The sequence below is a fragment of the Oncorhynchus clarkii genome, chromosome 12, assembly GCF_045791955.1.
Source record: "Oncorhynchus clarkii lewisi isolate Uvic-CL-2024 chromosome 12, UVic_Ocla_1.0, whole genome shotgun sequence".
NCBI classification, from domain to species: Eukaryota; Metazoa; Chordata; class Actinopteri; order Salmoniformes; family Salmonidae; genus Oncorhynchus; species Oncorhynchus clarkii.
In genome coordinates, this window is record NC_092158.1 from 94653782 (window position 1) to 94679271 (window position 25490).

The 25490-nt window shown below is 45.3% G+C and overlaps 2 protein-coding genes across 3 annotated transcripts in view; one reads left to right on the forward strand and one right to left on the reverse strand.

The window, feature by feature from the left end:
• The window catches only part of LOC139421683 (FLII actin remodeling protein), a 76498-nt gene extending 73226 nt beyond the window's left edge, over positions 1 to 3272 (forward strand). For both annotated transcript variants that reach the window (XM_071172773.1, XM_071172774.1), the window contains 2 exons: positions 1272 to 1337; positions 2727 to 3272. In XM_071172773.1, the coding sequence (XP_071028874.1) occupies positions 1272 to 1337; positions 2727 to 2861 (201 nt within the window). In that variant the 3' untranslated portion in view covers positions 2862 to 3272. The remainder of the gene's footprint in view (positions 1 to 1271; positions 1338 to 2726) is intronic.
• A 6340-nt stretch (positions 3273 to 9612) lies between these two features.
• LOC139421684 (LLGL scribble cell polarity complex component 1) overlaps positions 9613 to 25490 on the reverse strand; it is a 75411-nt gene continuing 59533 nt past the window's right edge. The window contains exons 19-24 of the mRNA XM_071172775.1: positions 25249 to 25321; positions 24582 to 24693; positions 16612 to 16667; positions 16369 to 16504; positions 13713 to 13795; positions 9613 to 11541 (exon numbers count right to left, since the gene is read on the reverse strand). Of these exons, the coding sequence (XP_071028876.1) occupies positions 13717 to 13795; positions 16369 to 16504; positions 16612 to 16667; positions 24582 to 24693; positions 25249 to 25321 (456 nt within the window). The 3' untranslated portion in view covers positions 9613 to 11541; positions 13713 to 13716. The remainder of the gene's footprint in view (positions 11542 to 13712; positions 13796 to 16368; positions 16505 to 16611; positions 16668 to 24581; positions 24694 to 25248; positions 25322 to 25490) is intronic.

Below are 25490 nucleotides of genomic sequence, written 5' to 3' on the forward strand. Positions count from 1 at the left end.
CACTACACCCGTCTGTCTATATACACCTGGACACTACACCCGTCTGTCTATATACACCTGGACACTACACCCGTCTGTCTATATACACCTGGACACTACACCCGTCTGTCTATATACACCTGGACACTACACCCGTCTGTCTATATACACCTGGACACTACACCCGTCTGTCTATATACACCTGGACACTACACCCGTCTGTCTATATACACCTGGACACTACACCCGTCTGTCTGTATACACCTGGACACTACACCCGTCTGTCTGTATACACCTGGACACTACACCCGTCTGTCTGTATACACCTGGACACTACACCCGTCTGTCTGTATACACCTGGACACTACACCCGTCTGTCTATATACACCTGGACACTACACCCGTCTGTCTATATACACCTGGACACTACACCCGTCTGTCTATATACACCTGGACACTACACCCGTCTGTCTATATACACCTGGACACTACACCCGTCTGTCTATTTACACCTGGACACTACACCCGTCTGTCTGTATACACCTGGACACTACACCCGTCTGTCTATATACACCTGGACACTACACCCGTCTGTCTGTATACAGGGCCTGGACACTACACCCGTCTGTCTATATACACCTGGACACTACACCCGTCTGTCTATATACACCTGGACACTACACCCGTCTGTCTATATACACCTGGACACTACACCCGTCTGTCTGTATACAGGGCCTGGACACTACACCCGTCTGTCTGTATACAGGGCCTGGACACTACACCCGTCTGTCTGTATACAGGGCCTGGACACTACACCCGTCTGTCTGTATACAGGGCCTGGACACTACACCCGTCTGTCTGTATACAGGGCCTGGACACTACACCCGTCTGTCTGTATACAGGGCCTGGACACTACACCCGTCTGTCTGTATACAGGGCCTGGACACTACACCCGTCTGTCTGTATACAGGGCCTGGACACTACACCCGTCTGTCTGTATACAGGGCCTGGACACTACACCCGTCTGTCTGTATACAGGGCCTGGACACTACACCCGTCTGTCTGTATACAGGGCCTGGACACTACACCCGTCTGTCTGTATACAGGGCCTGGACACTACACCCGTCTGTCTGTATACAGGGCCTGGACACTACACCCGTCTGTCTGTATACAGGGCCTGGACACTACACCCGTCTGTCTGTATACAGGGCCTGGACACTACACCCGTCTGTCTGTATACAGGGCCTGGACACTACACCCGTAATAGTGTTTCCTGTCTCTCTCTCTGTCAGGTGTACATGTGGGTGGGAACTCAGACCAGCCAGGTAGAAATTAAACTCAGCCTCAAAGCCTGCCAGGTAAGAGATGTGACCCCCTCGCTCCTCTACTGTAATGATTTTGAGGCTGGAATTGAATCCGATCCCACTTTGTCAGCTATGATCCATTTAAAGGCAATGTTCCTGTTCCAAGACCACATTCACAGTGAACCCTGCACATGTTGGCTCAATTACCTTTAAATGGAGCACAGGAGACAGAGTGATGGGATTGAACCCTGGCCACCCTTTCATGATTTACTGTGTATAGATGACATTCTGTCAGTCTATTGTTTTACTATATCTTTACTGTGTCATTCTGTCAGTCTATTGTTTTACTATATCTTTACTGTGTCATTCTGTCAGTCTATTTCTTTACTAGATCTTTACTGTGTCATTCTGTCAGTCTATTGTTTTACTAGATCTTTACTGTGTCATTCTGTCAGTCTATTGTTTTACTATATCTTTACTGTGTCTCGATTACATTCTGTCAGTCTATTGTTTTACTAGATCTTTACTGTGTCATTCTGTCAGTCTATTGTTTTACTAGATCTTTACTCTGTCAGTCTATTGTTTTACTAGATCTTTACTGTGTCATACTGTCAGTCTATTGGTTTACTAGATCTTTACTGTGTCATTCTGTCAGTCTATTGTTTTACTAGATCTTTACTGTGTCTAGATGTCATTCTGTCAGTCTATTGTTTTACTAGATCTTTACTGTGTATAGATGTCATTCTGTCAGTCTATTGTTTTACTATATCTTTACTGTGTCTAGATGTCATTCTGTCAGTCTATTGTTTTACTAGATCTTTACTGTGTCATTCTGTCAGTCTATTGTTGTACTATATCTTTACTGTGTCTAGATGTCATTCTATTGTTTTACTATATCTTTACTGTGTCATTCTGTCAGTCTATTGTTTTACTAGATATTTACTGTGTCATTCTGTCAGTCTATTGTTTTACTAGATCTTTACTGTGTATAGATGTCATTCTGTCAGTCTATTGTTTTACTAGATCTTTACTGTGTCATTCTGTCAGTCTATTGTTGTACTATATCTTTACTGTGTCTAGATGACATTCTGTCAGTCTATTGTTTTACTAGATCTTTACTGTGTCTAGATGTCAGTCTATTATTTTACTATATCTTTACTGTGTCTAGATGTCAGTCTATTATTGTACTATATCTTTACTGTGTCTAGATGACATTCTGTCAGTCTATTGTTTTACTGTGTCTAGATGTCATTCTGTCAGTCTATTGTTTTACTATATCTTTACTGTGTATAGATGTCAGTCTATTGTGTTACTAGATCTTTACTGTGTCTAGATGACATTCTGTCAGTCTATTGTTTTACTGTGTCTAGATGCTGTCAGCACCACTTCCGCAGGTCAGATTGTTCCATGTGGACATAATGAAGGTGGTTTTGTCTCCTCTAGGTCTACATCCAGCACATGCGTTCTAAGGAGACGGAGACCCCCAGGAAGCTGCGTCTGGTCAGGAAGGGAAACGAGCCACACTGCTTCACACGATGCTTCCACGGCTGGGGCGCCTTCAAGACTGCGCTCGCGTAGACATGTCCACTCTACATGGCCACGGTCTTTAGGACAAAGCTGTGTCTATGTTGGCTTTATCATATCAGCGTTTTACCTGCTTGATTCCCCTCTCCCCCGTCACCCTCCCTTTACCCTTCCTGCCCCCCCTCTCCTCCCTCCCTCTCAGGATCTCCGTGGCAACGACGTGGCCGTTCTGACATCCCAGACACAGAGAGAGGAATCTGTATTTCTGTTTTGCGTTTCAGTGATTGGTCCGGGCCTTGCCGTAGATTTTTGTAATACCAGATATAGATGTATATTTACTGTACTGCCATCTTCTACTGTACTGCAGCAGCTCAACGTGCGCACGCCTGGCTGTAATTGTGCACGCTGTCACTTGCACACACTATTTATGGATTTTATATGAGAATAAAGTTTCACTGAATCTGCTGTCTGTCTGCTACCTGGTCTCAAGTTGACTTTGCTTTTCAAGGTCATTTACATCTATTCAACCTGCTGTGGCGGGAAAAAAAAGTCTGATTTTTCAGGGGTATTGCAGTTCCTAACGTTTTGTCCACTCAGTGTAAATGACTTGTTTTAACCTTATTTCCCCCATTAAAAACACTCTTACATATCTGTCTAGATTGGAACTGTTGTAGACAAACAACCCAGAACTGTGTGAGTGGGTTCTCAGTCAGGCAGGAAACCACTTCCTGATGAACAACCCAGAACTGTGTGAGTGGGTTCTCAGTCAGGCAGGAGACCACTTCCTGATGAACAACCCAGAACTGTGTGAGTGGGTTCTCAGTCAGGCAGGAGACCACTTCCTGATGAACAACCCAGAACTGTGTGAGTGGGTTCTCAGTCAGGCAGGAGACCACTTCCTGATGAACAACCCAGAACTGTGTGAGTGGGTTCTCAGTCAGGAGACCACTTCCTGATGAACAACCCAGAACTGTGTGAGTGGGTTCTCAGTCAGGAGACCACTTCCTGATGAACAACCCAGAACTGTGTGAGTGGGTTCTCAGGCAGGAGACCACTTCCTGATGAACAACCCAGAACTGTGTGAGTGGGTTCTCAGTCAGGAGACCACTTCCTGATGAACAACCCAGAACTGTGTGAGTGGGTTCTCAGTCAGGCAGGAGACCACTTCCTGTTGTAGATGAACAAACCCATTATCTCAGGGATAGATAACCCTGGAGATCTCTCTGGTCTCCACAACCAAACCTATTCTCTCACGGATAGATAACCCTGGAGATCTCTCAAACTTCCTGTTTGCCTCAAAAAGCATCTTGCTTCAATCAGTTTATTCCAGTTCAGAATAACAATTATTATTGTATTTTAACAGCAACAGTTCCAACCTAGACTAGTTTTCAACAGTCATTTCTACAGTCAGATGTACAGTAGGCCTGATCATATTCCATCTGTTCTGTTACTAAGGGTTGAACTACCAGTAGCTTGCTTTGGTGAATGTTAGATATCATCTGTGTACAAGACCAGGGGATTTGTTAGAAAGAGGAAGTCACATCTACTGAGAGAGTTAGTTAGTTCCTTATTTCTGCTGATCATCACCCGTTATAAAATGACAACAATGTCTTGCTAGTTGACTGACTGGTCCAAAGTCGAAGCCCAGTTTCCTGAATCATTCTGTCCTGTTCTGAAATAACTCTGCGTTTACCATCATGATGTGGATGTTTGATCAGGACGTGTCGTTTTATTAAATGTGTTTGTTATCAGAGACTCATTACTAAGCACTTCCACACACAAAACACGTTGTGGGCGCTCCTCATACCTTTGTATGAAAGAGAGAGAAACTCTGGACGCTCCTCATACCTTTGTATGAAAGAGAGAGAAACTCTGGGCGCTCCTCATACGTTTGTATGAAAGAGAGAGAAACTCTGGATCCTCCTCATACGTTTGTATGAAAGAGAGAGAAACTCTGGGTGCTCCTCATACGTTTGTATGAAAGAGAGAAACTCTGGATGCTCCTCATACGTTTGTATGAAAGAGAGAAACTCATCGCTGTATTTGGGTTTCATGACAACTGAGCTCAGTGAGAACTTGTGGTTAACATGAGTCCATTAGATGAGAACTTGTGGTTAGTTTGATGACAGCGGCGAGTGGGAATAACAAGTCGGTAACGGACAGCGTTGCGTCGTGTGTTGCGGAATGAGCTTCAACAAAACTGCAGAAAAAACGATAAAACCGTGAAGTATACCGGCAACTCCCACGTGAGCAGCTGCCAAACTGAGCAGAGAGCAATGATGCACTTGAACAGAACCTGTAATTCATGAAATAATTATAACACGTTACTCTGACCCATGCGTTATAGAAAGGCTGCTGGTATAGACATCATTCCATGGCTTAATGTGATTCCCCTGTAAACGCCGTCACGGCCGTGTGGTTGTTGCTGAGGATCATTAACAGATGTAGATAACTACATTCTTCTGGCGCGCAGACTAAGACGTAACCATTTGAACCCGACGCATGACGCAATAGTTGGCCGTGTCGTCAAACAGGTCCATGTGTCGTAAAGTGGTTCGTTCGGTTCCACACGGTGTCTTGTCTGTTTGCGACGCTTTAATCTCTCCGTAACAGGAAAACCTAGCAGTTCCCAGGCTAAAGCCAACTCTGAATTAACAGGACCCCTGCACAGTTTTTTATTTTGATTAATTTCAAATCAATACATAAAGCACATGAGGGAACACAAGCATACATAGATTACAAACTATGGACAATCGAGCTGGGGGCGGGGCACAATATCACATTACAATTACACAAGGACCTTAAGGGACATGCATATACTTACAATTCTAACAGCTTTTTTGTTAGTAGAGCATTTAACTGTCTTAAAATACAGTTCAATTTATTTTTGTAGGTTACGAAAATGTGGTTTTCTGTTTGTAAATTTACATTTGTGTATATGAAATTTGGCCAAAAGAATAATGAAATTAATGACATAAAAATTATTCCGCTTATTTCTATTGTATGTAAAGAATCCAAACAGTACATCTCTCCACAATAGTGTAAAATCTTCAGAAATGTGTTCAATTATAAACCTACTGATGTCTTGCCACAGTTTTCTTACATGCATACAATGCCAAAAAAGATGCAACACTGTTTCTGGGTGGTCATTACAAAAGGAGCAATTTGAGTTGATGTTTTCCTTCAACTTCTTCATATAGTGGTTGGCAGGATAATATTTATGAATAATTTTAAAGGAAACTTCCTTAATTTTGTTAACAAGTAGGTTATGTGTGTAGCAACATCCAAACTTTTTTCCAACAGATATTATCAAGTAAGTAAAAACATTCTTATTTACGACGACGGCCAAACCCTGACGACGCTGGGCCAATTGTGCGCCGCCTTATGGGACTCCCAATCACGGCCAGATGTGATGCAGCTTGGATTCGAACCAGGTACTGCCTCTTGCACTGAGATGCAGTGTCTCGCGCCACTCGGGAGCCGCATTTTGTTACATTACAGCCTTGTTCTAAAATAGATTTAAAAAAATGTTCAATCGGCAATCTACCGTTCCAGTGTTTAATTGCTATATAGTAATTACTTCGCCACCATGGCCTATTTATTTCCTTATCTTACCTCATTTGCACTCACTGTATATAGACTTGTTTTCTTTTGTTCTACTGTGTTTTGTTTATTTCTATGTGTAACTCTGTATTGTTTGTGTCGAATTGCTATGCTTTATCTTGGCCAGGTCGCAGTTGTAAATGAGAACTTGTTCTCAACTAGCCTACCTGGTTAAATAAAATAAAATAAAATTCTATACCCAATAATGACAAAGAGAAACAGGTTTTGAGAAATGTTTTGACAAATGCCTTATTTATATACAGCACCAGCCAAGTGACTCTTCCACGGGTCTTTATTTTGACTCTTTTCTACATTGTAGAATAATAGTGAAGACATCACAACTATGGAATAACACACATGGAATCATGCAGTAACCAAAAAATATATATTTAAAATTCTTCAAAGTAGCCGCCCTTTGCTTCGACAGCTTTGCACACTCTTGGCATTCTCTCAACCAGCTTCATGAGGTTGTCACCTGGAATGCTAGTCACGTCAATTAACAGGTGTGCCTTGTTAAAATCAATCCTGTCTCTTAATTTGTTTGAGCCAATCCGTTGTGTTGTGACAAGGTTGGGGGGGGGTATACGGAAGACAGCCCTATTTGGTAAAAGACCAAGTCCATATTATGGCAAGAAGATCTCAAATAAGCAACGAGAAACGACAGTCCATCATTACTTTAAGACATAAAGGTCAGTCAATACGGAAAATGTCAAGAACTTTGAAACCCTGAAATGAGTAGCCAAACTAGTGTGAGTAGTGTCCAAACTGTAGACTGGTACAATAAGTATTCAGACCCTTTACTATGAGACTCCAAATTGATCTCAGGTGCTTCCTGTTTCCATGGATCATCCTTGAGATGTTTCTACAACTTGATTGGAGTCCACCTGTGGTAAATTCAATTGATTGGACATGATTTAGAAAGGCACACACCTGTCTATATAAGGTCCCACAGTTGACAGTGCACGTCAGAGCAAAAACCAAGCCATGGGGTTGAAGGAATTGTCTGTAGAGCTCCGAGACAGGATTGTGTCGAGGCACAGATCTGGGGAAGGGTACCAAAACATTTCTGCAGCATTGAAAGTCCCCAAGAACCCAGTGGCCTCCATCATTCTGAAATGGAAGAAGATTGGAACCACTAAGACTCTTCCTAGAGCTGGACGCTGCCGTTTAAAAAAGGGCAAATCACCTTGAAGTCAAACTAAATAATTAAATACAGTTGAATCAACTAATTATTTATTATTATTAATCAACTCTAATTCATTCATTATTTGTTTTGACATCACTAAAAAAAGTGGCTGTTTTTTATAGAAAAACAAACCCAGTTTCTCCTGTAGACTACGGTCAGGGTGAGGAACCATCTGACATCAGGATGAGGAACCATCTAACATCCCAGGTTCTCCTGGCCTGTAGACTACGGTCAGGATGAGGAACCATCTAACATCCCAGTTTCTCCTGTCCTGTAGACTACGGTCAGGGTGAGGAACCATCTAACATCCCAGTTTCTCCTGTAGACTACGGTCAGGATGAGGAACCATCTAACATCCAAGTTTCTCCTGCCCTGTAGACTACGGTCAGGATGAGGAACCATCTAACATCCCAGTTTCTCCTGGCCTGTAGACTACGGTCAGGGTGAGGAACCATCTAACATCCCAGTTTCTCCTGGCCTGTAGACTACGGTCAGGGTGAGGAACCATCTAACATCCCAGTTTCTCCTGGCCTGTAGACTACGGTCAGGGTGAGGAACCATCTAACATCCCAGTTTCTCCTGTAGACTACGGTCAGGATGAGGAACCATCTAACATCCAAGTTTCTCCTGCCCTGTAGACTACGGTCAGGATGAGGAACCATCTAACATCCCAGTTTCTCCTGGCCTGTAGACTACGGTCAGGGTGAGGAACCATCTAACATCCCAGTTTCTCCTGTAGACTACAGTCAGGATGAGGAACCATCTAACATCAGGGTGAGGAACCATCTAACATCCCAGTTTCTCCTGGCCTGTAGACTACGGTCAGGATGAGGAACCATCTAACATCCCAGTTTCTCCTGGCCTGTAGACTACGGTCAGGGTGAGGAACCATCTGACATCCCAGTTTCTCCTGGCCTGTAGACTACGATCAGGGTGAGGAACCATCTAACATCCCAGTTTCTCCTGGCCTGTAGACTACGGTCAGGATGAGGAACCATCTAACATCCCAGTTTCTCCTGTCCTGTAGACTACGGTCAGGGTGAGGAACCATCTAACATCCCAGTTTCTCCTGTAGACTACGGTCAGGATGAGGAACCATCTAACATCCCAGTTTCTCCTGTAGACTACGGTCAGGATGAGGAACCATCTAACATCCAAGTTTCTCCTGCCCTGTAGACTACGGTCAGGATGAGGAACCATCTAACATCCCAGTTTCTCCTGGCCTGTAGACTACGGTCAGGGTGAGGAACCATCTAACATCCCAGTTTCTCCTGTAGACTACAGTCAGAATGAGGAACCATCTAACATCAGGGTGAGGAACCATCTAACATCCCAGTTTCTCCTGGCCTGTAGACTACGGTCAGGATGAGGAACCATCTAACATCCCAGTTTCTCCTGGCCTGTAGACTACGGTCAGGGTGAGGAACCATCTGACATCCCAGTTTCTCCTGGCCTGTAGACTACGATCAGGGTGAGGAACCATCTAACATCCCAGTTTCTCCTGGCCTGTAGACTACGGTCAGGATGAGGAACCATCTAACATCCCAGTTTCTCCTGGCCTGTAGACTACGGTCAGGGTGAGGAACCATCTGACATCCCAGTTTCTCCTGGCCTGTAGACTACGATCAGGGTGAGGAACCATCTAACATCCCAGTTTCTCCTGGCCTGTAGACTACAATCAGGATGAGGAACCATCTAACATCAGGGTGAGGAACCATCTAACATCCCAGTTTCTCCTGGCCTGTAGACTACGGTCAGGGTGAGGAACCATCTAACATCCCAGTTGCTCCTGGCCTGTAGACTACGGTCAGGATGAGGAACCATCTAACATCCCAGAATGGCCCGTCGTTAGACAGGAGGTCCAGACAGACATGAAGCCACCAGACAGAGACAGACAGACATGAAGCCACGAGAGAGAGAGACAGACAGACAGACATGAAGCCACCAGACAGACAGACAGACAGACATGAAGCCACGAGAGAGAGAGACAGACAGACATGAAGCCACCAGACAGACAGACAGACAGACAGGTGTTTAGGAGTAAATACTTTATTAACATTCTCCTTCAGCACCACTAGAGGATCAGAACTCTACAGGAAACAGAGACTCTGGTCCTGGTTCCCATGGCTACGAGTGGTTAGTGAGTGAGGCAGGCGGAGACAGACCCTCCTCTCTGCTCTGCTACAGTCCTTAATGAGGTCCCTTTAACACAGAGGTCCCCTGACCCAACCACATTATACTGCTTAGCGTTAACTATGGTGACAGGTTCTACGTTCTCTGATCGTTTGATAGAACCTGTCTCGTCTCCTCTGGGTCCCAACCTAAAGATATTTTACACTGTAAAAGTTTTTTAAAAAGGTTAAAATAATTGTTGACTTGTGATAGGGTCCTCCTCTGTTACCCAGAACACACTGCTTCACCCAGACAGCGTCCCAACAGTCTAAAGTAGCTTGTCTTCTCCTCCTTCTGATCTGAAAGACCTGGTCACCTGAAACCGAATTCCCTCATCATATATTCTTTATACCGTTTTCCTGCGCAGACGAAGGAGAGGTGAGGAGACGAGAGGAAGCATCTTCAGACTATTGAGATTCAGCTGGCCTGAATTCCTTCCATTATTAAAACAATTCAGTTAGCGCTCTTGACAGATAGCATTTAGCCGACAGTTAGCTCTAGACAGACAGTTAGCTAAACGTTAGCTCTAGACAGACAGTTAGCTAACCGTTAGCTCTAGACAGACAGTTGGCTCTAGACAGGTAGCAGTTAGCTAACTGTTAGCTCTAGACAGACAGTTGGCTTTAGACAGCTCTTGACAGGTAGCAGTTAGCTAACTGTTAGCTCTAGACAGACAGTTAGCTAACCGTTAGCTCTAGACAGACAGTTGGCTCTAGACAGCTCTTGACAGGTAGCAGTTAGCTAACTGTTAGCTCTAGACAGACAGTTAGCTAACCGTTAGCTCTAGACAGACAGTGGGCTCTTGACAGGTAGCAGTTAACTAACTGTTAGCTCTAGACAGACAGTTAGCTAACCGTTAGCTCTAGACAGACAGTTAGCTAACCGTTAGCTCTAGACAGTCAGTTAGCTAACCGTTAGCTCTAGACAGTCAGTTAGCTAACCGTTAGCTCTAGACAGTCAGTTAGCTAACCGTTAGCTCTAGACAGACAGTTAGCTAACCGTTAGCTCTAGACAGACAGTTAGCTAACCGTTAGCTCTAGACAGACCGTTAGCTAACCGTTAGCTCTAGACAGACCGTTAGCTAACCGTTAGCTCTAGACAGACCGTTAGCTAACCGTTAGCTCTAGACAGACCGTTAGCTAACCGTTCGCTCTAGACAGACCGTTAGCTAACCGTTAGCTCTAGACAGACCGTTAGCTCTAGACAGACCGTTAGCTAACCGTTAGCTCTAGACAGACCGTTAGCTAACCGTTAGCTCTAGACAGACCGTTAGCTTAGCGCTCCAGACTACCTAGAATATAAAATAGCATTGATCAGACGTATAGAAAACATAGTGTATCTATAGCAACATCATCAATAGAAAAGCCTTCGTGGTTAGTTCCTTCATGTTAATAACATGTAATACTGGGGAAAGGTAATATTGTTTACTTCACTGTGTTAGGCATCTCTCTACTCAACATTAAGTTCACAGATGGAGGGAGGGATAGATGAAGTAGGGATAGAGGAGGGATGGAGGAGGGATAAAGGGATAGAGGAGGGATGAAGAGGAGGTCCATCCCAACGTGTTGACTAGGTGTAGTGTGTTAGTGGTTAGATAACAGTTCATCATGACGTTCTTCAGTCCTTTCCTCAGTAGCCGAAGTGGTCACATGGTCAGTCCAACAACCCCAGGACTGGAAGGCCGTGATGGGGGGGGAGGAGAGGAGGAGGAGTGGCAGGTAGCATCCCATGATGTCTGTCTGTAGTCCAGATCCTCCCACAACACAGACAGACCTGTTGGAAGGACAGACAGACATCTATAGTAGGTCTGGAACAAAGCAGGTTTCACTCCTCAACACAGACAGACATCTATAGTAGGTCTGGAACAAAGCAGGTTTCACTCCTCAACACAGACAGACATCTGTAGTAGGTCTGGAACAAAGCAGGTTTCACTCCTCAACACAGACAGACCTGTTGGAAGGACAGACAGACATCTATAGTAGGTCTAGAACAGAGCAGGTTTCACTCCTCAACACAGACAGACCTGTTGGAAGGACAGACAGACATCTATAGTAGGTCTGGAACAGAACAGGTTTCACTCCTCAACACAGACAGACCTGGTGGACAGACAGACATCAACACACTTGGCCTTCTAGCATCTCTGGGATCAAAATGGAATGGTCACATGATGTGTCCACCAGAGGGCAACAGACTAGATATTTAAGGAAGAGAGAAGAGAGCTAGAGAGGAGAGCTAGAGAGGAGGGAGAGAGGAGAGCTAGAGAGAGGGGAGAGAGGAGAGCAAGAGAGAGGGGAGAGAGGAGAGCAAGAGAGAGGGGAGAGAGGAGAGCAAGAGAGAGGGGAGAGAGGAGAGCAAGAGAGAGGGGAGAGAGGAGAGCTAGAGAGGGGGGCGAGAGGAGAGCTAGAGAGGGGGGAGAGAGGAGAGCTAGAGAGAGAGGAGAGCTAGAGAGAGGGGAGAGAGGAGAGCTAGAGAGAGGGGAGAGCTAGAGAGGGGGGAGATAGGAGAGCTAGAGAGAGGGGAGAGAGGAGAGCAAGAGAGAGGGGAGAGAGGAGAGCAAGAGAGAGGGGAGAGCTAGAGAGGGGGGAGAGAGGAGAGCTAGAGAGGGGGGAGAGAGGAGAGCAAGAGAGAGGGGAGAGCTAGAGAGGGGGGAGAGAGGAGAGCTAGAGAGAGGGGAGAGAGGAGAGCAAGAGAGAGGGGAGAGAGGAGAGCTAGAGAGAGGGGAGAGAGGAGAGCTAGAGAGGGGGGAGAGAGGAGAGCTAGAGAGAGGGGAGAGAGGAGAGCAAGAGAGAGGGGAGAGAGGAGAGCTAGAGAGAGGGGAGAGAGGAGAGCTAGAGAGGGGGGAGAGAGGAGAGCTAGAGAGGGGGGAGAGAGGAGAGCTAGAGAGGGGGGAGAGAGGAGAGCTAGAGAGGGGGGAGAAAGGAGAGCTAGAGAGGGGGGAGAGAGGAGAGCTAGAGAGGGGGGAGAGAGGAGAACTAGAGAGGGGGGAGAGAGGAGAGCAAGAGAGGGGGGAGAGAGGAGAGCAAGAGAGGGGGGAGAGGAGAGCTGATGGTCAGGGGGCCGGAACATAATTACAGTGGGGGTATAATGAGGAGAACCCTGGGTATAATGAGGAGAACCCTGGGGTAGGGGGGTATAAAGAGGAGAACCCTGGGGTAGGGGGTATAATGAGGAGAACCCTGGGGTAGGGGGGTATAATGAGGAGAACCCTGGGGTAGGGGGTATAATGAGGAGAACCCTGGGGTAGGGGGGTATAATGAGGAGAACCCTGGGGTAGGGGGGTATAATGAGGAGAACCCTGGGGTAGGGGGGTATAATGAGGAGAACCCTGGGGTAGGGGGGTATAATGAGGAGAACCCTGGGTATAATGAGGAGAACCCTGGGGTAGGGGGGTATAATGAGGAGAACCCTGGGGTAGGGGGGTATAATGAGGAGAACCCTAGGGTAGGGGGTATAATGAGGAGAACCCTGGGGTAGGGGGGTATAATGAGGAGAACCCTGGGTATAATGAGGAGAACCCTGGGGTAGGGGGGTATAAAGAGGAGAACCCTGGGGTAGGGGGTATAATGAGGAGAACCCTGGGTATAATGAGGAGAACCCTGGGGTAGGGGGGTATAATGAGGAGAACCCTGGAGTAGGGGGTATAATGAGGAGAACCCTGGGGTAGGGGGGTATAATGAGGAGAACCCTGGGTATAATGAGGAGAACCCTGGGGTAGGGGGTATAATGAGGAGAACCCTGGGGTAGGGGGGTATAATGAGGAGAACCCTGGGGTAGGGGGGTATAATGAGGAGAACCCTGGGTATAATGAGGAGAACCCTGGGTATAATGAGGAGAACCCTGGGGTAATGGGGTATAACGAGGAGAACCCTGGGGTAGGGGGGTATAATGTGTGTGTATAAATAACGTGTGGGTGTGTGTGTATAACGTGTATAGTGTGTCGTTACCTGGTCAGGTGATCAGGACTCCTAGAGAGCATCCGTCCTCCTCTGTGATGTTCCTCAAGTTATTCTCTACCTCGTCCACGGAACTACACACACACACACACACGCACGTGAATAAAATGACCATGTATTTGTGCTGACGTGTCTGAGTGTGTCCCTGCCCATTTCCCAAGAACCTAGGGGTCCATACTTACGAATATTATAAAAAGTTTACGTTTAAGCATCAGCCAATTAAAATCATTGACACAGACTCATGTGATCAAAGGCTACATGCTAGCTGTTCCCATTACATAACCAGGCACATTTAGCCCTATGCTAGCTGTTCCCATTACATAACCAGGCACATTTAGCCCTATGCTAGCTGTTCCCATTACATAACCTGTCACATTTAGCCCTATGCTAGCTGTTCCCATTACATAACCTGGCACATTTAGCCCTATGCTAGCTGTTCCCATTACATAACCAGGCACATTTAGCCCTTCGCTAGCTGTTCCCATTACATAACCAGGCACATTTAGCCCTATGCTAGCTGTTCTCATTACATAACCAGGCACATTTAGCCCTACGCTAGCTGTTCCCATTACATAACCAGGCACATTTAGCCCTATGCTAGCTGTTCCCATTACATAACCTGGCACATTTAGCCCTACGCTAGCTGTTCCCATTACATAACCTGGCACATTTAGCCCTACGCTAGCTGTTCCCATTACATAACCAGGCACATTTAGCCCTACGCTAGCTGTTCCCATTACATAACCTGGCACATTTAGCCCTACGCTTGCTGTTCCCATTACATAACCTGGCACATTTAGCCCTACGCTAGCTGTTCCCATTACATAACCAGGCACATTTAGCCCTACGCTAGCTGTTCCCATTACATAACCTGGCACATTTAGCCCTACGCTAGCTGTTCCCATTACATAACCTGGCACATTTAGCCCTACGCTTGCTGTTCCCATTACATAACCTGGCACATTTAGCCCTACGCTAGCTGTTCCCATTACATAACCTGGCACATTTAGCCCTATGCTAGCTGTTCCCATTACATAACCTGGCACATTTAGCCCTATGCTAACCTCACCAGGTGGCCGTGATTACATCCACACTAGAGACAGACCAGGCCTTAGTCAGGGATGTTATAACACTAGAGACAGACCAGGCCTTAGTCAAGGATGATGCTGTTATAACACTAGAGACAGACCAGGCCTTAGTCAGGGATGTTATAACACTAGAGACAGACCAGGCCTTAGTCAAGGATGTTATGATGCTGTTATAACACTAGAGACAGACCAAGCCTTAGTCAAGGATGTTATGATGCTGTTATAACACTAGAGACAGACCAGGCCCTAGTCAAGGATGATCCTGTAATAACACTAGAGACAGACCAAGCCCTAGTCAAGGATGATGCTGTTATAACACTAGAGACAGACCAGGCCTTAGTCAAGGATGATGCTGTTATAACACTAGAGACAGACCAAGCCTTAGTCAACGATGATGATGTTATAACACTAGAGACAGACCAGGCCTTAGTCAAGGATGTTATGATGCTGTTATAACACTAGAGACAGACCAAGCCTTAGTCAAGGATTATGATGTTATAACACTAGAGACAGACCAAGCCTTAGTCAAGGATGATGCTGTTATAACACTAGAGACAGACCAGGCCTTAGTCAAGGATGTTATGATGCTGTTATAACACTAGAGACAGACCAGGCCTTAGTCAAGGATGATCCTGTTATAACACTAGAGACAGACCAGGCCTTAGTCAAGGATGATGCTGTTATAACACCAGAGACAGACCAAGCCTTAGTCAAGGATGATGCTGTTATAACACTAGAGACAGACCAGGCCTTAGTCAAGGATGATGCTGTTATAACGCCAGAGACAGACCAAGCCTTAGTCAAGGATGATGCTGTTATAACACTAGAGACAGACCAGGCCTTAGTCAAGGATGTTATGATGCTGTTATAACACTAGAGACAGACCAAGCCTTAGTCAAGGATGATCCTGTTATAACACTAGAGACAGACCAAGCCTTAGTCAAGGATGATCCGGTTATAACACTAGAGACAGACCAAGCCTTAGTCAAGGATGTTATGATGCTGTTATAACACTAGAGACAGACCAAGCCTTAGTCAAGGATGATGCTTTTATAACACTAGAGACAGACCAAGCCTTAGTCAAGGATGATCCTGTTATAACACTAGAGACAGACCAAGCCTTAGTCAAGGATGATCCTGTTATAACACTAGAGACAGACCAAGCCTTAGTCAAGAATGATCCGGTTATAACACTAGAGACAGACCAAGCCTTAGTCAAGGATGTTATGATGCTGTTATAACACTAGAGACAGACCAGGCCTTAGTCAAGGATGATCCTGTTAAATGACTAACATGTTAATGTAACTGAGTCTCTGGATAAGAACGTCTGTTAAATGACTAACATGTTAATATAACTGAGTCTCTGGATAAGAACGTCTGTTAAATGACTAACATGTTAATATAACTGAGTCTCTGGATAAGAACGTCTGTTAAATGACTAACATGTTAATATAACTGAGTCTCTGGATAAGAACGTCTGTTAAATGACTAACGTGTTAATATAACTGAGTCTCTGGATAAGAACGTCTGTTAAATGACGTGTTATTGTAATATCTTACGTGAGGAAGTCCCTGACGTCCTCTACAGTGAGTTCTCCGGTGGTGTCCAGGCTGACGTCAGCCATGCTGAGGGGGGAGTCCAGAGGGGAGAGGGGAGGCGGGGAGGACAGGCCACACTGGGGGTCCTCGTTTAACCCTGGGGGTCAGGGGTTAGAGGTCAGACTGAGGCAATGTGAAAGGGGATTGGTTGACAGCCACCTAGTAACGGTTAGCAGAAGGACCAATGAGAAGCGTTGCACGTACCTTCAGCCTGGTTCCGGTGAGTTCCGTTGGCCCGGAGAGGCATGGCTGCGTCGTCGCTATGGAGACAGAGAACAGCATCAGAGCAGTAGCTCACTGTGTTGTTGATACTGGGGCGGCGCAGCCTAGTGGTTAGCGCGTTGGACCAGTAACCGCAAAGGTTTCTAAATCAAATCCCCGAGCTGACAAGGTAAAAATCTGTCGTTCTGCCCCTGAACAAGGCAGTTAACCCACTGTTCCTAGGCCGTCATTGAAAATAAGAATTTGTTCTTAACTGACTTGCCTAGTTAAATAAAGGATAAATAAATTAAAATTGAGCATCTTGATCTTAATGAGGAAGCTAAATTGAATGATTTTACAAGGCTAGAGGAGCCTTCAGGAAAGCCGTCCAGGAAACAATGGCGTGAAAAGGGCAAAAAGAAGAGAACAGCAGATCACTTTTATTATTTGGAAAAGAGGAGAGGGGAACTCAACACACTTCAGGAACTTCAGATGAATGGGGTATCCTCTGAGGACAGAGAGATATCAGACTACCACTCAGATGAATGGGGTATCCTCAGAGGACAGAGAGATATCAGACTACCACTCAGATGAATGGGGTATCCTCTGAGGACAGAGAGATGTCAGACTACCACTCAGATGAATGGGGTATCCTCTGAGGACAGAGAGATATCAGACTACCACTCAGATGAATGGGGTATCCTCTGAGGACAGAGAGATATCAGACTACCACTCAGATGAATGGGGTATCCTCTGAGGACAGAGAGATATCTGACTACCACTCAGATGAATGGGGTATCCTCTGAGGACAGAGAGATGTCAGACTACCACTCAGATGAATGGGGTATCCTCTGAGGACAGAGAGATATCAGACTAACACTCAGATGAATGGGGTATCCTCTGAGGACAGAGAGATATCAGACTACCACTCAGATGAATGGGGTATCCTCTGAGGACAGAGAGATATCAGACTACCACTCAGATGAATGGGGTATCCTCTGAGGACAGAGAGATATCAGACTACCACTCAGATGAATGGGGTATCCTCTGAGGACAGAGAGATATCAGACTACCACTCAGATGAATGGGGTATCCTCTGAGGACAGAGAGATATCAGACTACCACTCAGATGAATGGGGTATCCTCTGAGGACAGAGAGATATCAGACTACTTGAACACTATGTTTTATGAGAAACTTCTTAGATAACAGTTTGAGTGACTAAGGATCACCTTGAGAGAATGTTAACTCGGTTAGTGAAGATTTGAAATCTGTCTTGTTGTCAAGACGTATCCACTATGGACATCCAATATGGTGTTTCTCAGTTTCAAAATAACAAATCTCCAGGTTGTGATGGATTAACCTCAATTTGACAAAACCTATGAAAAAAAACGCACCATTTTGACTTGAAACCTTTAAAGGGGGCTATAAAGAAGGGAGAACTACCTGCCTCTCTGAAGCAAGGGTTTATTACTCTTATACCTCAACCTCACAAGGATCTCTTAACTTCTTGGTGATGGGGGCAGTATTGAGTAGCTTGGATGAATAAGGTGCCCAGAGTAAACTGCCTGCTACTCAGTCCCAGATGCTAATATATGCATATTATTAGTAGTATTGGATGAAAAACACTCTGAAGTTTCTAAAACTGTTTGAATGATGTCTGTGAGTATATCAGAACTCATATGGCAGGCAACAACCAGAGAAAAATCCAACCAGGAAGTGGGCAATCTGAGGTTTGTAGGTTTTCAACTCTTTGCCATTCCAATATACAGTGTAAATGGGGTCATATTGCACTTCCTAAGACTTCCAATAGATGTCAACATTCTTTAGAACTTTGTTTGAGGCTTCTACTATGAAGGGGGGCTGAATGAGAGGGGATTGAGCCAGGTGTCTGGCACAGTGCAACAGGCTCGTGACGCGGAGTCACGACAGAGTTAGCTCTCGTTCCATTGCTTTTCTACAGACAATGGAATTCTCCGGTTGGAACTTTATTGAAGATTTATGATAAAAACATCCTAAAGATCGATTCTATACTTAGTTTGACAAGTTTCTACGACCTGTAATATAACTTTTTGAACTTTTCGTCCGACGTTCGGCTGGACCTGCACGCGCGTTTGGATTTGTTTACCAAACGCCCTAACAAAAGAAGCTATTTGGACATAAATTATGAACTTAATCGAACAAATCAAACATTTATTGTGGAACTGGGATTCCTGGGAGTGCATTCTGATGAAGATCATCAAAGGTAAGTGAATATTTATCATGTTATTTCTGACTAATGTTGACTACACAATATGGTGGATATCTTTTTGGCTGCTTTGTGGTCTGAACACTGTAATCAGATTATTGCATGGTTTGCTTTTTTCGTAAAGTTTTTTTGAAATCTGACACAGCGTTTGCATTATATATTGCCACTCCTAAATAACCACTACAAAAGTATAGCCTCAATCTTTGCAGGAAAAAGGTTAAAGTGGTGCTTGAATGATCTGATTGATGAACGTCAATCAGGGTTTATGAAAGGGCGCCATATATCTAATAATCTGAGGCTGCTGTTAGACTTGGTTGAGTATTGTGATCTCTCGGATGACTTCCCTGTCATCTTATTTTGGGGGATTTTCATTAAGCATTTGATACATACAGTAAGTCACAGTTTTATCTTTGATTGTCTTCAGCATTTGAAGTTTGGTCATTTTTGTTGTTGATGCTGTTAGAACTCGGTATAATGGAACAGCTGTATCAAACTGTCATGGAACGTCCTCAAGGTTTAACGTTTTACAAAGGAACACGACAAGGTCGTCCAATCTCACCCTTTTTTTGTTGCAAATTTTTTATTTACATTTTTTTCATCTCAAACCTTATGCTCATTAGTTCATCAAAGTCAATCTGGAGGCATTACATTCCAGAGAGATCAAGATACAACAGGTGGTAGATATCAAGATACCCCAACAGGTGGTAGAGATCAAGATACCCCAACAGGTGGTAGATATCAAGATACAACAGGTGGTAGATATCAAGATACCCCAACAGGTGGTAGATATTAAGATACCCCAACAGGTGGTAGATATCAAGATACCCCAACAGGTGGTAGATATCAAGATACCCCAACAGGTGGTAGATATTAAGATACCCCAACAGGTGGTAGAGATCAAGATACCCCAACAGGTGGTAGATATCAAGATACCCCAACAGGTGGTAGATATCAAGATACCCCAACAGGTGGTAGATATCAAGATACCCCAACAGGTGGTAGATATCAAGATACCCCAACAGGTGGTAGATATTAAGATACCCCAACAGGTGGTAGAGATCAAGATACCCCAACAGGTGGTAGATATCAAGATACCCCAACAGGTGGTAGATATCAAGATACCCCAACAGGTGGTAGATATCAAGATACCCCAACAGGTGGTAGATATCAAGATACCCCAACAGGTGGTAGATATCAAGATACCCCAACAGGTGGTAGATATCAAGATACCCCAACAGGTGGTAGATATCAAGATACCCCAACAGGTGGTAGATATCAAGATACCCCAACATGTGTTAGATATCAAGATACCTAAACAGGTGTTAGATATCAAGATACCCCAACAGGTGGTAGATATCAAGATACCCCAACAGGTGGTAGATATCAAGATACCCAAACAGGTGTTAGATATCAAGATACCCCAACAGGTGTTAGATATCAAGATACCCCAACAGGTGTTAGATATCAAGATACCCCAACAGGTGGTAGATATCAAGATACCCCAACAGGTGGTAGATATCAAGATACCTAAACAGGTGTTAGATATCAAGATACCCCAACAGGTGTTAGATATCAAGATACCCCAACAGGTGTTAGATATCAAGATACCCCAACAGGTGGTAGATATCAAGATACCCCAACAGGTGGTAGATATCAAGATACCCCAACAGGTGGTAGATATCAAGATACCCCAACAGGTGGTAGATATCAAGATACCCCAACAGGTGGTAGATATCAAGATACCCCAACAGGTGGTAGATATCAAGATACCCCAACAGGTGGTAGATATCAAGATACCCCAACATGTGTTAGATATCAAGATACCTAAACAGGTGGTAGATATCAAGATACCCCAACAGGTGGTAGATATCAAGATACCCCAACAGGTGGATGACTCCTCATTAAAATACAAAATGTGTCACAAACTAGATAAGCATTGGATATTGTGAAGCAGGAGGTGTGAGGACGGGGAGGACAGGAGGTGTGAGGACGGGGAGGACAGGAGGTGTGAGGACGGGGAGGACAGGAGGTGTGAGGACGGGGAGGACAGGAGGTGTGAGGACGGGGAGGACAGGAGGTGTGAGGACGGAGAGGACAGGAGGTGTGAGGACGGGGAGGACAGGAGGTGTGAGGACGGAGAGGACAGGAGGTGTGAGGACGGGGAGGACAGGAGGTGTGAGGACGGGGAGGACAGGAGGTGTGAGGACGGTGAGGACGGGAGGTGTGAGGACGGGAGGTGTGAGGACGGGGAGGACGGGAGGTGTGAGGACGGGAGAGGACAGGAGGTGTGAGGACGGAGAGGACAGGAGGTGTGAGGACGGGGAGAACAGGAGGTGTGAGGACGGAGAGGACAGGAGGTGTGAGGACGGGAGGTATACAGCGTTCCTCATTGAGTTCCCTGAATTCCTATCGGACCTTGTAGTCATAGCAGATAATATTCTAATCTTTGATGACTTTAATATTCACATGGAAAAGTCCACAGACCCACTCCAAAAGGCTTTCAGAGCCATCATCGACTCAGTGGGTTTTGTCCAACATGTCTCTGGACCCACTCACTGCCACAGTCATACTCTGGACCTAGTTTTGTCCCATGGAATAAATGTTGTGGATCTTAATGTTTTTCCTCATAGTCCTGGACTATCGGACCACCATTTTATTACGTTTGCAATTGCAACAAATAATCTGCTCAGACCCCAACCAAGGAACATCAAAAGTCGTGCTATAAATTCACAGACAACACAAAGATTCCTTGATGTCCTTCCAGATTCCCTCTGTCTACCCAAGAACGCCAGAGGACAAAAATCAGTTAACCAACTAACTGAGGAACTCCATTTAACCTTGCGCAATACCCTAGATGCAGTTGCACCCCTAAAAACATTTGTCATAAGAAACTAGCTCCCTGGTACACAGAAAATACCCGAGCTCTGAAGCAAGCTTCCAGAAAATTGGAACGGAAATGGCGCCACACCAAACTGGAAGTCTTCCGACTAGCTTGGAAAGACAGTACCGTGCAGTACCGAAGAGCCCTTACTGCTGCTCGATCATCCTATTTTTCTAACTTAATTGAGGAAAATAAGAACAATCCGAAATTCCTTTTTGATACTGTCGCAAAGCTAACTAAAAAGCAGCATTCCCCAAGAGAAGATGGCTTTCATTTCAGCAGTGATAAATTCATGAACTTCTTTGAGGAAAATATTATGATTATTAGAAAGCAAATTATGGACTCCTCTTTAAATCTGCGTATTCCTTCAAAGCTCAGTTGTCCTGAGTCTGCACAACTCTGCCAGGACCTAGGATCAAGAGAGACGCTCAAGTGTTTTAGTACTATATCTCTTGACACAATGATGAAAATAATCATGGCCTCTAAACCTTCAAGCTGCATACTGGACCCTATTCCAACTAAACTACTGAAAGAGCTGCTTCCTGTGCTTGGCCCTCCTATGTTGAACATAATAAACGGCTCTCTATCCACCGGATGTGTACCAAACTCACTAAAAGTGGCAGTAATAAAGCCTCTCTTGAAAAAGCCAAACCTTGACCCAGAAAATATTTAAAAAAACTAATCGGCCTATATCGAGTCTTCCATTCCTCTCAAAAATTTTAGAAAAGGCTGTTGCGCAACAACTCACTGCCTTCCTGAAGACAAACAATGTATACGAAATGCTTCAGTCTGGTTTTAGACCCCATCATAGCACTGAGACTGCACTTGTGAAGGTGGTAAATTACCTTTTAATGGCATCAGACCGAGGCTCTGCATCTGTCCTTGTGCTCCTAGACCTTAGTGCTGCTTTTGATACCATCGATCACCACATTCTTTTGGAGAGATTGGAAACCCAAATTGGTCTACACGGACAAGTTCTGGCCTGGTTTAGATCTTATCTGTCGGAAAGATATCAGTTTGTCTCTGAATGGTTTGTCCTCTGACAAATCAGCTGTAAATTTCGGTGTTCCTCAAGGTTCCCTTTTAGGACCACTATTGTTTTCACTATATATTTTACCTCTTGGGGATGTCATTCGAAAACATAATGTTAACTTTCACTGCTATGCGGATGACACACAGCTGTACATTTCAATGAAACAGGGTGAAGCCCCAAAATTGCCCTCGCTAGAAGAATGTGTTTCAGACATAAGGAAGTGGATGGCTGCAAACATTCTACTTTTAAACTCGGACAAAACAGAGATGCTTGTTCTAGGTCCCAAGAAACAAAGAGATCTTCTGTTGAATCTGACAATTAATCTTAATGGTTGTACAGTCGTCTCAAATAAAACTGTGAAGGACCTCGGCGTTACTCTGGACCCTGATCTCTCTTTTGAAGAACATATCAAGACTGTTTCAACGCCAGCTTTTTTCCATCTACGTAACATTGCAAAAATCAGAAACTTTCTGTCCAAAAATGATGCAGAAAAATTAATCCATGCTTTTGTCACTTCCAGGTTAGACTACTGCAATGCTCTACTTTCCGGCTACCCGGATAAAGCACTAAATAAACTTCAGTTAGTGCTAAATACGGCTGCTAGAATCCTGACTAGAACCAAAAAATGTGATCATATTACACCAGTGCTAGCCTCTCTACACTGGCTTCCTGTCAAAGCAAGGGCTGATTTCAAGGTTTTACTGCTAACCTACAAAGCATTACATGGGCTTGCTCCTACCTATCTCTCTGATTTGGTCCTGCCGTACATACCTACACGTACGCTACGATCACAAGACGCAGGCCTCCTAATTGTCCCTAGAATTTCTAAGCAAACAGCTGGAAGCAGGGCTTTCTCCTATAGAGCTCCATTTTTATGGAACGGTCTGCCTACCCATGTGAGAGATGCAGACTCTGTCTCAACCTTTAAGTCTTTACTGAAGACTCATCTCTTCAGTGGGTCATATGATTGAGTGTAGTCTGGCCCAGGAGTGGGAAGGTGAACGGAAAGGCTCTGGAGCAACGAACCGCCCTTGCTGTCTCTGCCTGGCCGGTTCCCCTCTTTCCACTGGGATTCTCTGCCTCTAACCCTATTACAGGGGCTGAGTCACTGGCTTACTGGGGCACTTTCATACCGTCCCTGGGAGGGGTGCGTCACCTGAGTGGGTTGAGTCACTGATGTGATCTTCCTGTCTGGGTTGGCGCCCGCCCCTTGGGTTGTGTCGTGGCGGAGATCTTTGTGGGCTATACTCGGCCTTGTCTCAGGATGGTAAGTTGGTGGTTGAAGATATCCCTCTAGTGGTGTGGGGGCTGTGCTTTGGCAAAGTGGGTGGGGTTATATCCTTCCTGTTTGGCCCTGTCCGGGGGTGTCCTCGGATGGGGCCACAGTGTCTCCTGACCCCTCCTGTCTCAGCCTCCAGTATTTATGCTGCAGTAGTTTATGTGTCGGGGGGCTAGGGTCAGTTTGTTATATCTGGAGTACTTCTCCTGTCCTATTCGGTGTCCTGTGTGAATTTAAGTGTGCTCGCTCTAATTCTCTCTTTCTTTCTCTCTCTCGGAGGACCGGGGCCCTAGGACCATGCCTCAGGACTACCTTGGCATGATGACTCCTTGCTGTCCCCAGTCCACCTGGCCGTGCTGCTGCTCCAGTTTCAACTGTTCTGCCTTATTATTATTGGACCATGCTGGTCATTCATGAACATTTGAACATCTTGGCCATGTTCTGTTATAATCTCCACCCGGCACAGCCAGAAGAGTGTGTGTCTCCAGAAGAGAAGAGTGTGTGTCTCCAGAGGTGTTAGTGTGTAGTAGTGACCTGATGTGTGTCTCCAGAGGTCTCTCCAGCTCCACAGTACATAGAGGTTCTGTGATGACTTTAGCTGACAGGGAGAAACGCTGGTACTCTGATGGAGAGATCAGGTAGAACCCTACACACACAGAGAGAGAGAGAGATCAGGTAGAACCCTACACACAGAGAGAGAGAGAGATCAGGTAGAACCCTACACACACAGAGAGATCAGGTAGAACCCTACACACACAGAGAGAGAGAGATCAGGTAGAACCCTACACACACAGAGAGAGAGAGATCAGGTAGAACCCTACACACACAGAGAGAGAGAGATCAGGTAGAACCCTACACACACAGAGAGAGAGAGATCAGGTAGAACCCTACACACACAGAGAGAGAGAGATCAGGTAGAACCCTACACACACAGAGAGAGAGATCAGGTAGAACCCTGCACACACAGAGAGAGAGATCAGGTAGAACCCTGCACACACACACACACACAGAGATCAGGTAGAACCCTACACACACACACACAGAGAGATCACGTAGAACCCTACACACACAGAGATCACGTAGAACCCTACACACACACAGAGATCACGTAGAACCCTACACACACAGAGAGATCACATAGAACCCTACGCACACACGGAAACATGCATATCAACAATATTGTGTGTGTGTGTGTTCTCACCCTGCCCGTTCCTTGTGAAGACACAGGAAGCGATGCCACTGATGTCCTCTTTACGGATACAGTCATAACGTACCTACAGACAGAGACAGAGGTTAACACACACACTGCAACACACACACACACACACACTGCAACACACACACACTGCAACACACAGCAACACACACACACTGCAACACACACACACTGCAACACACACACACACACACAAACACACTGCAACACACACACACACTGCAACA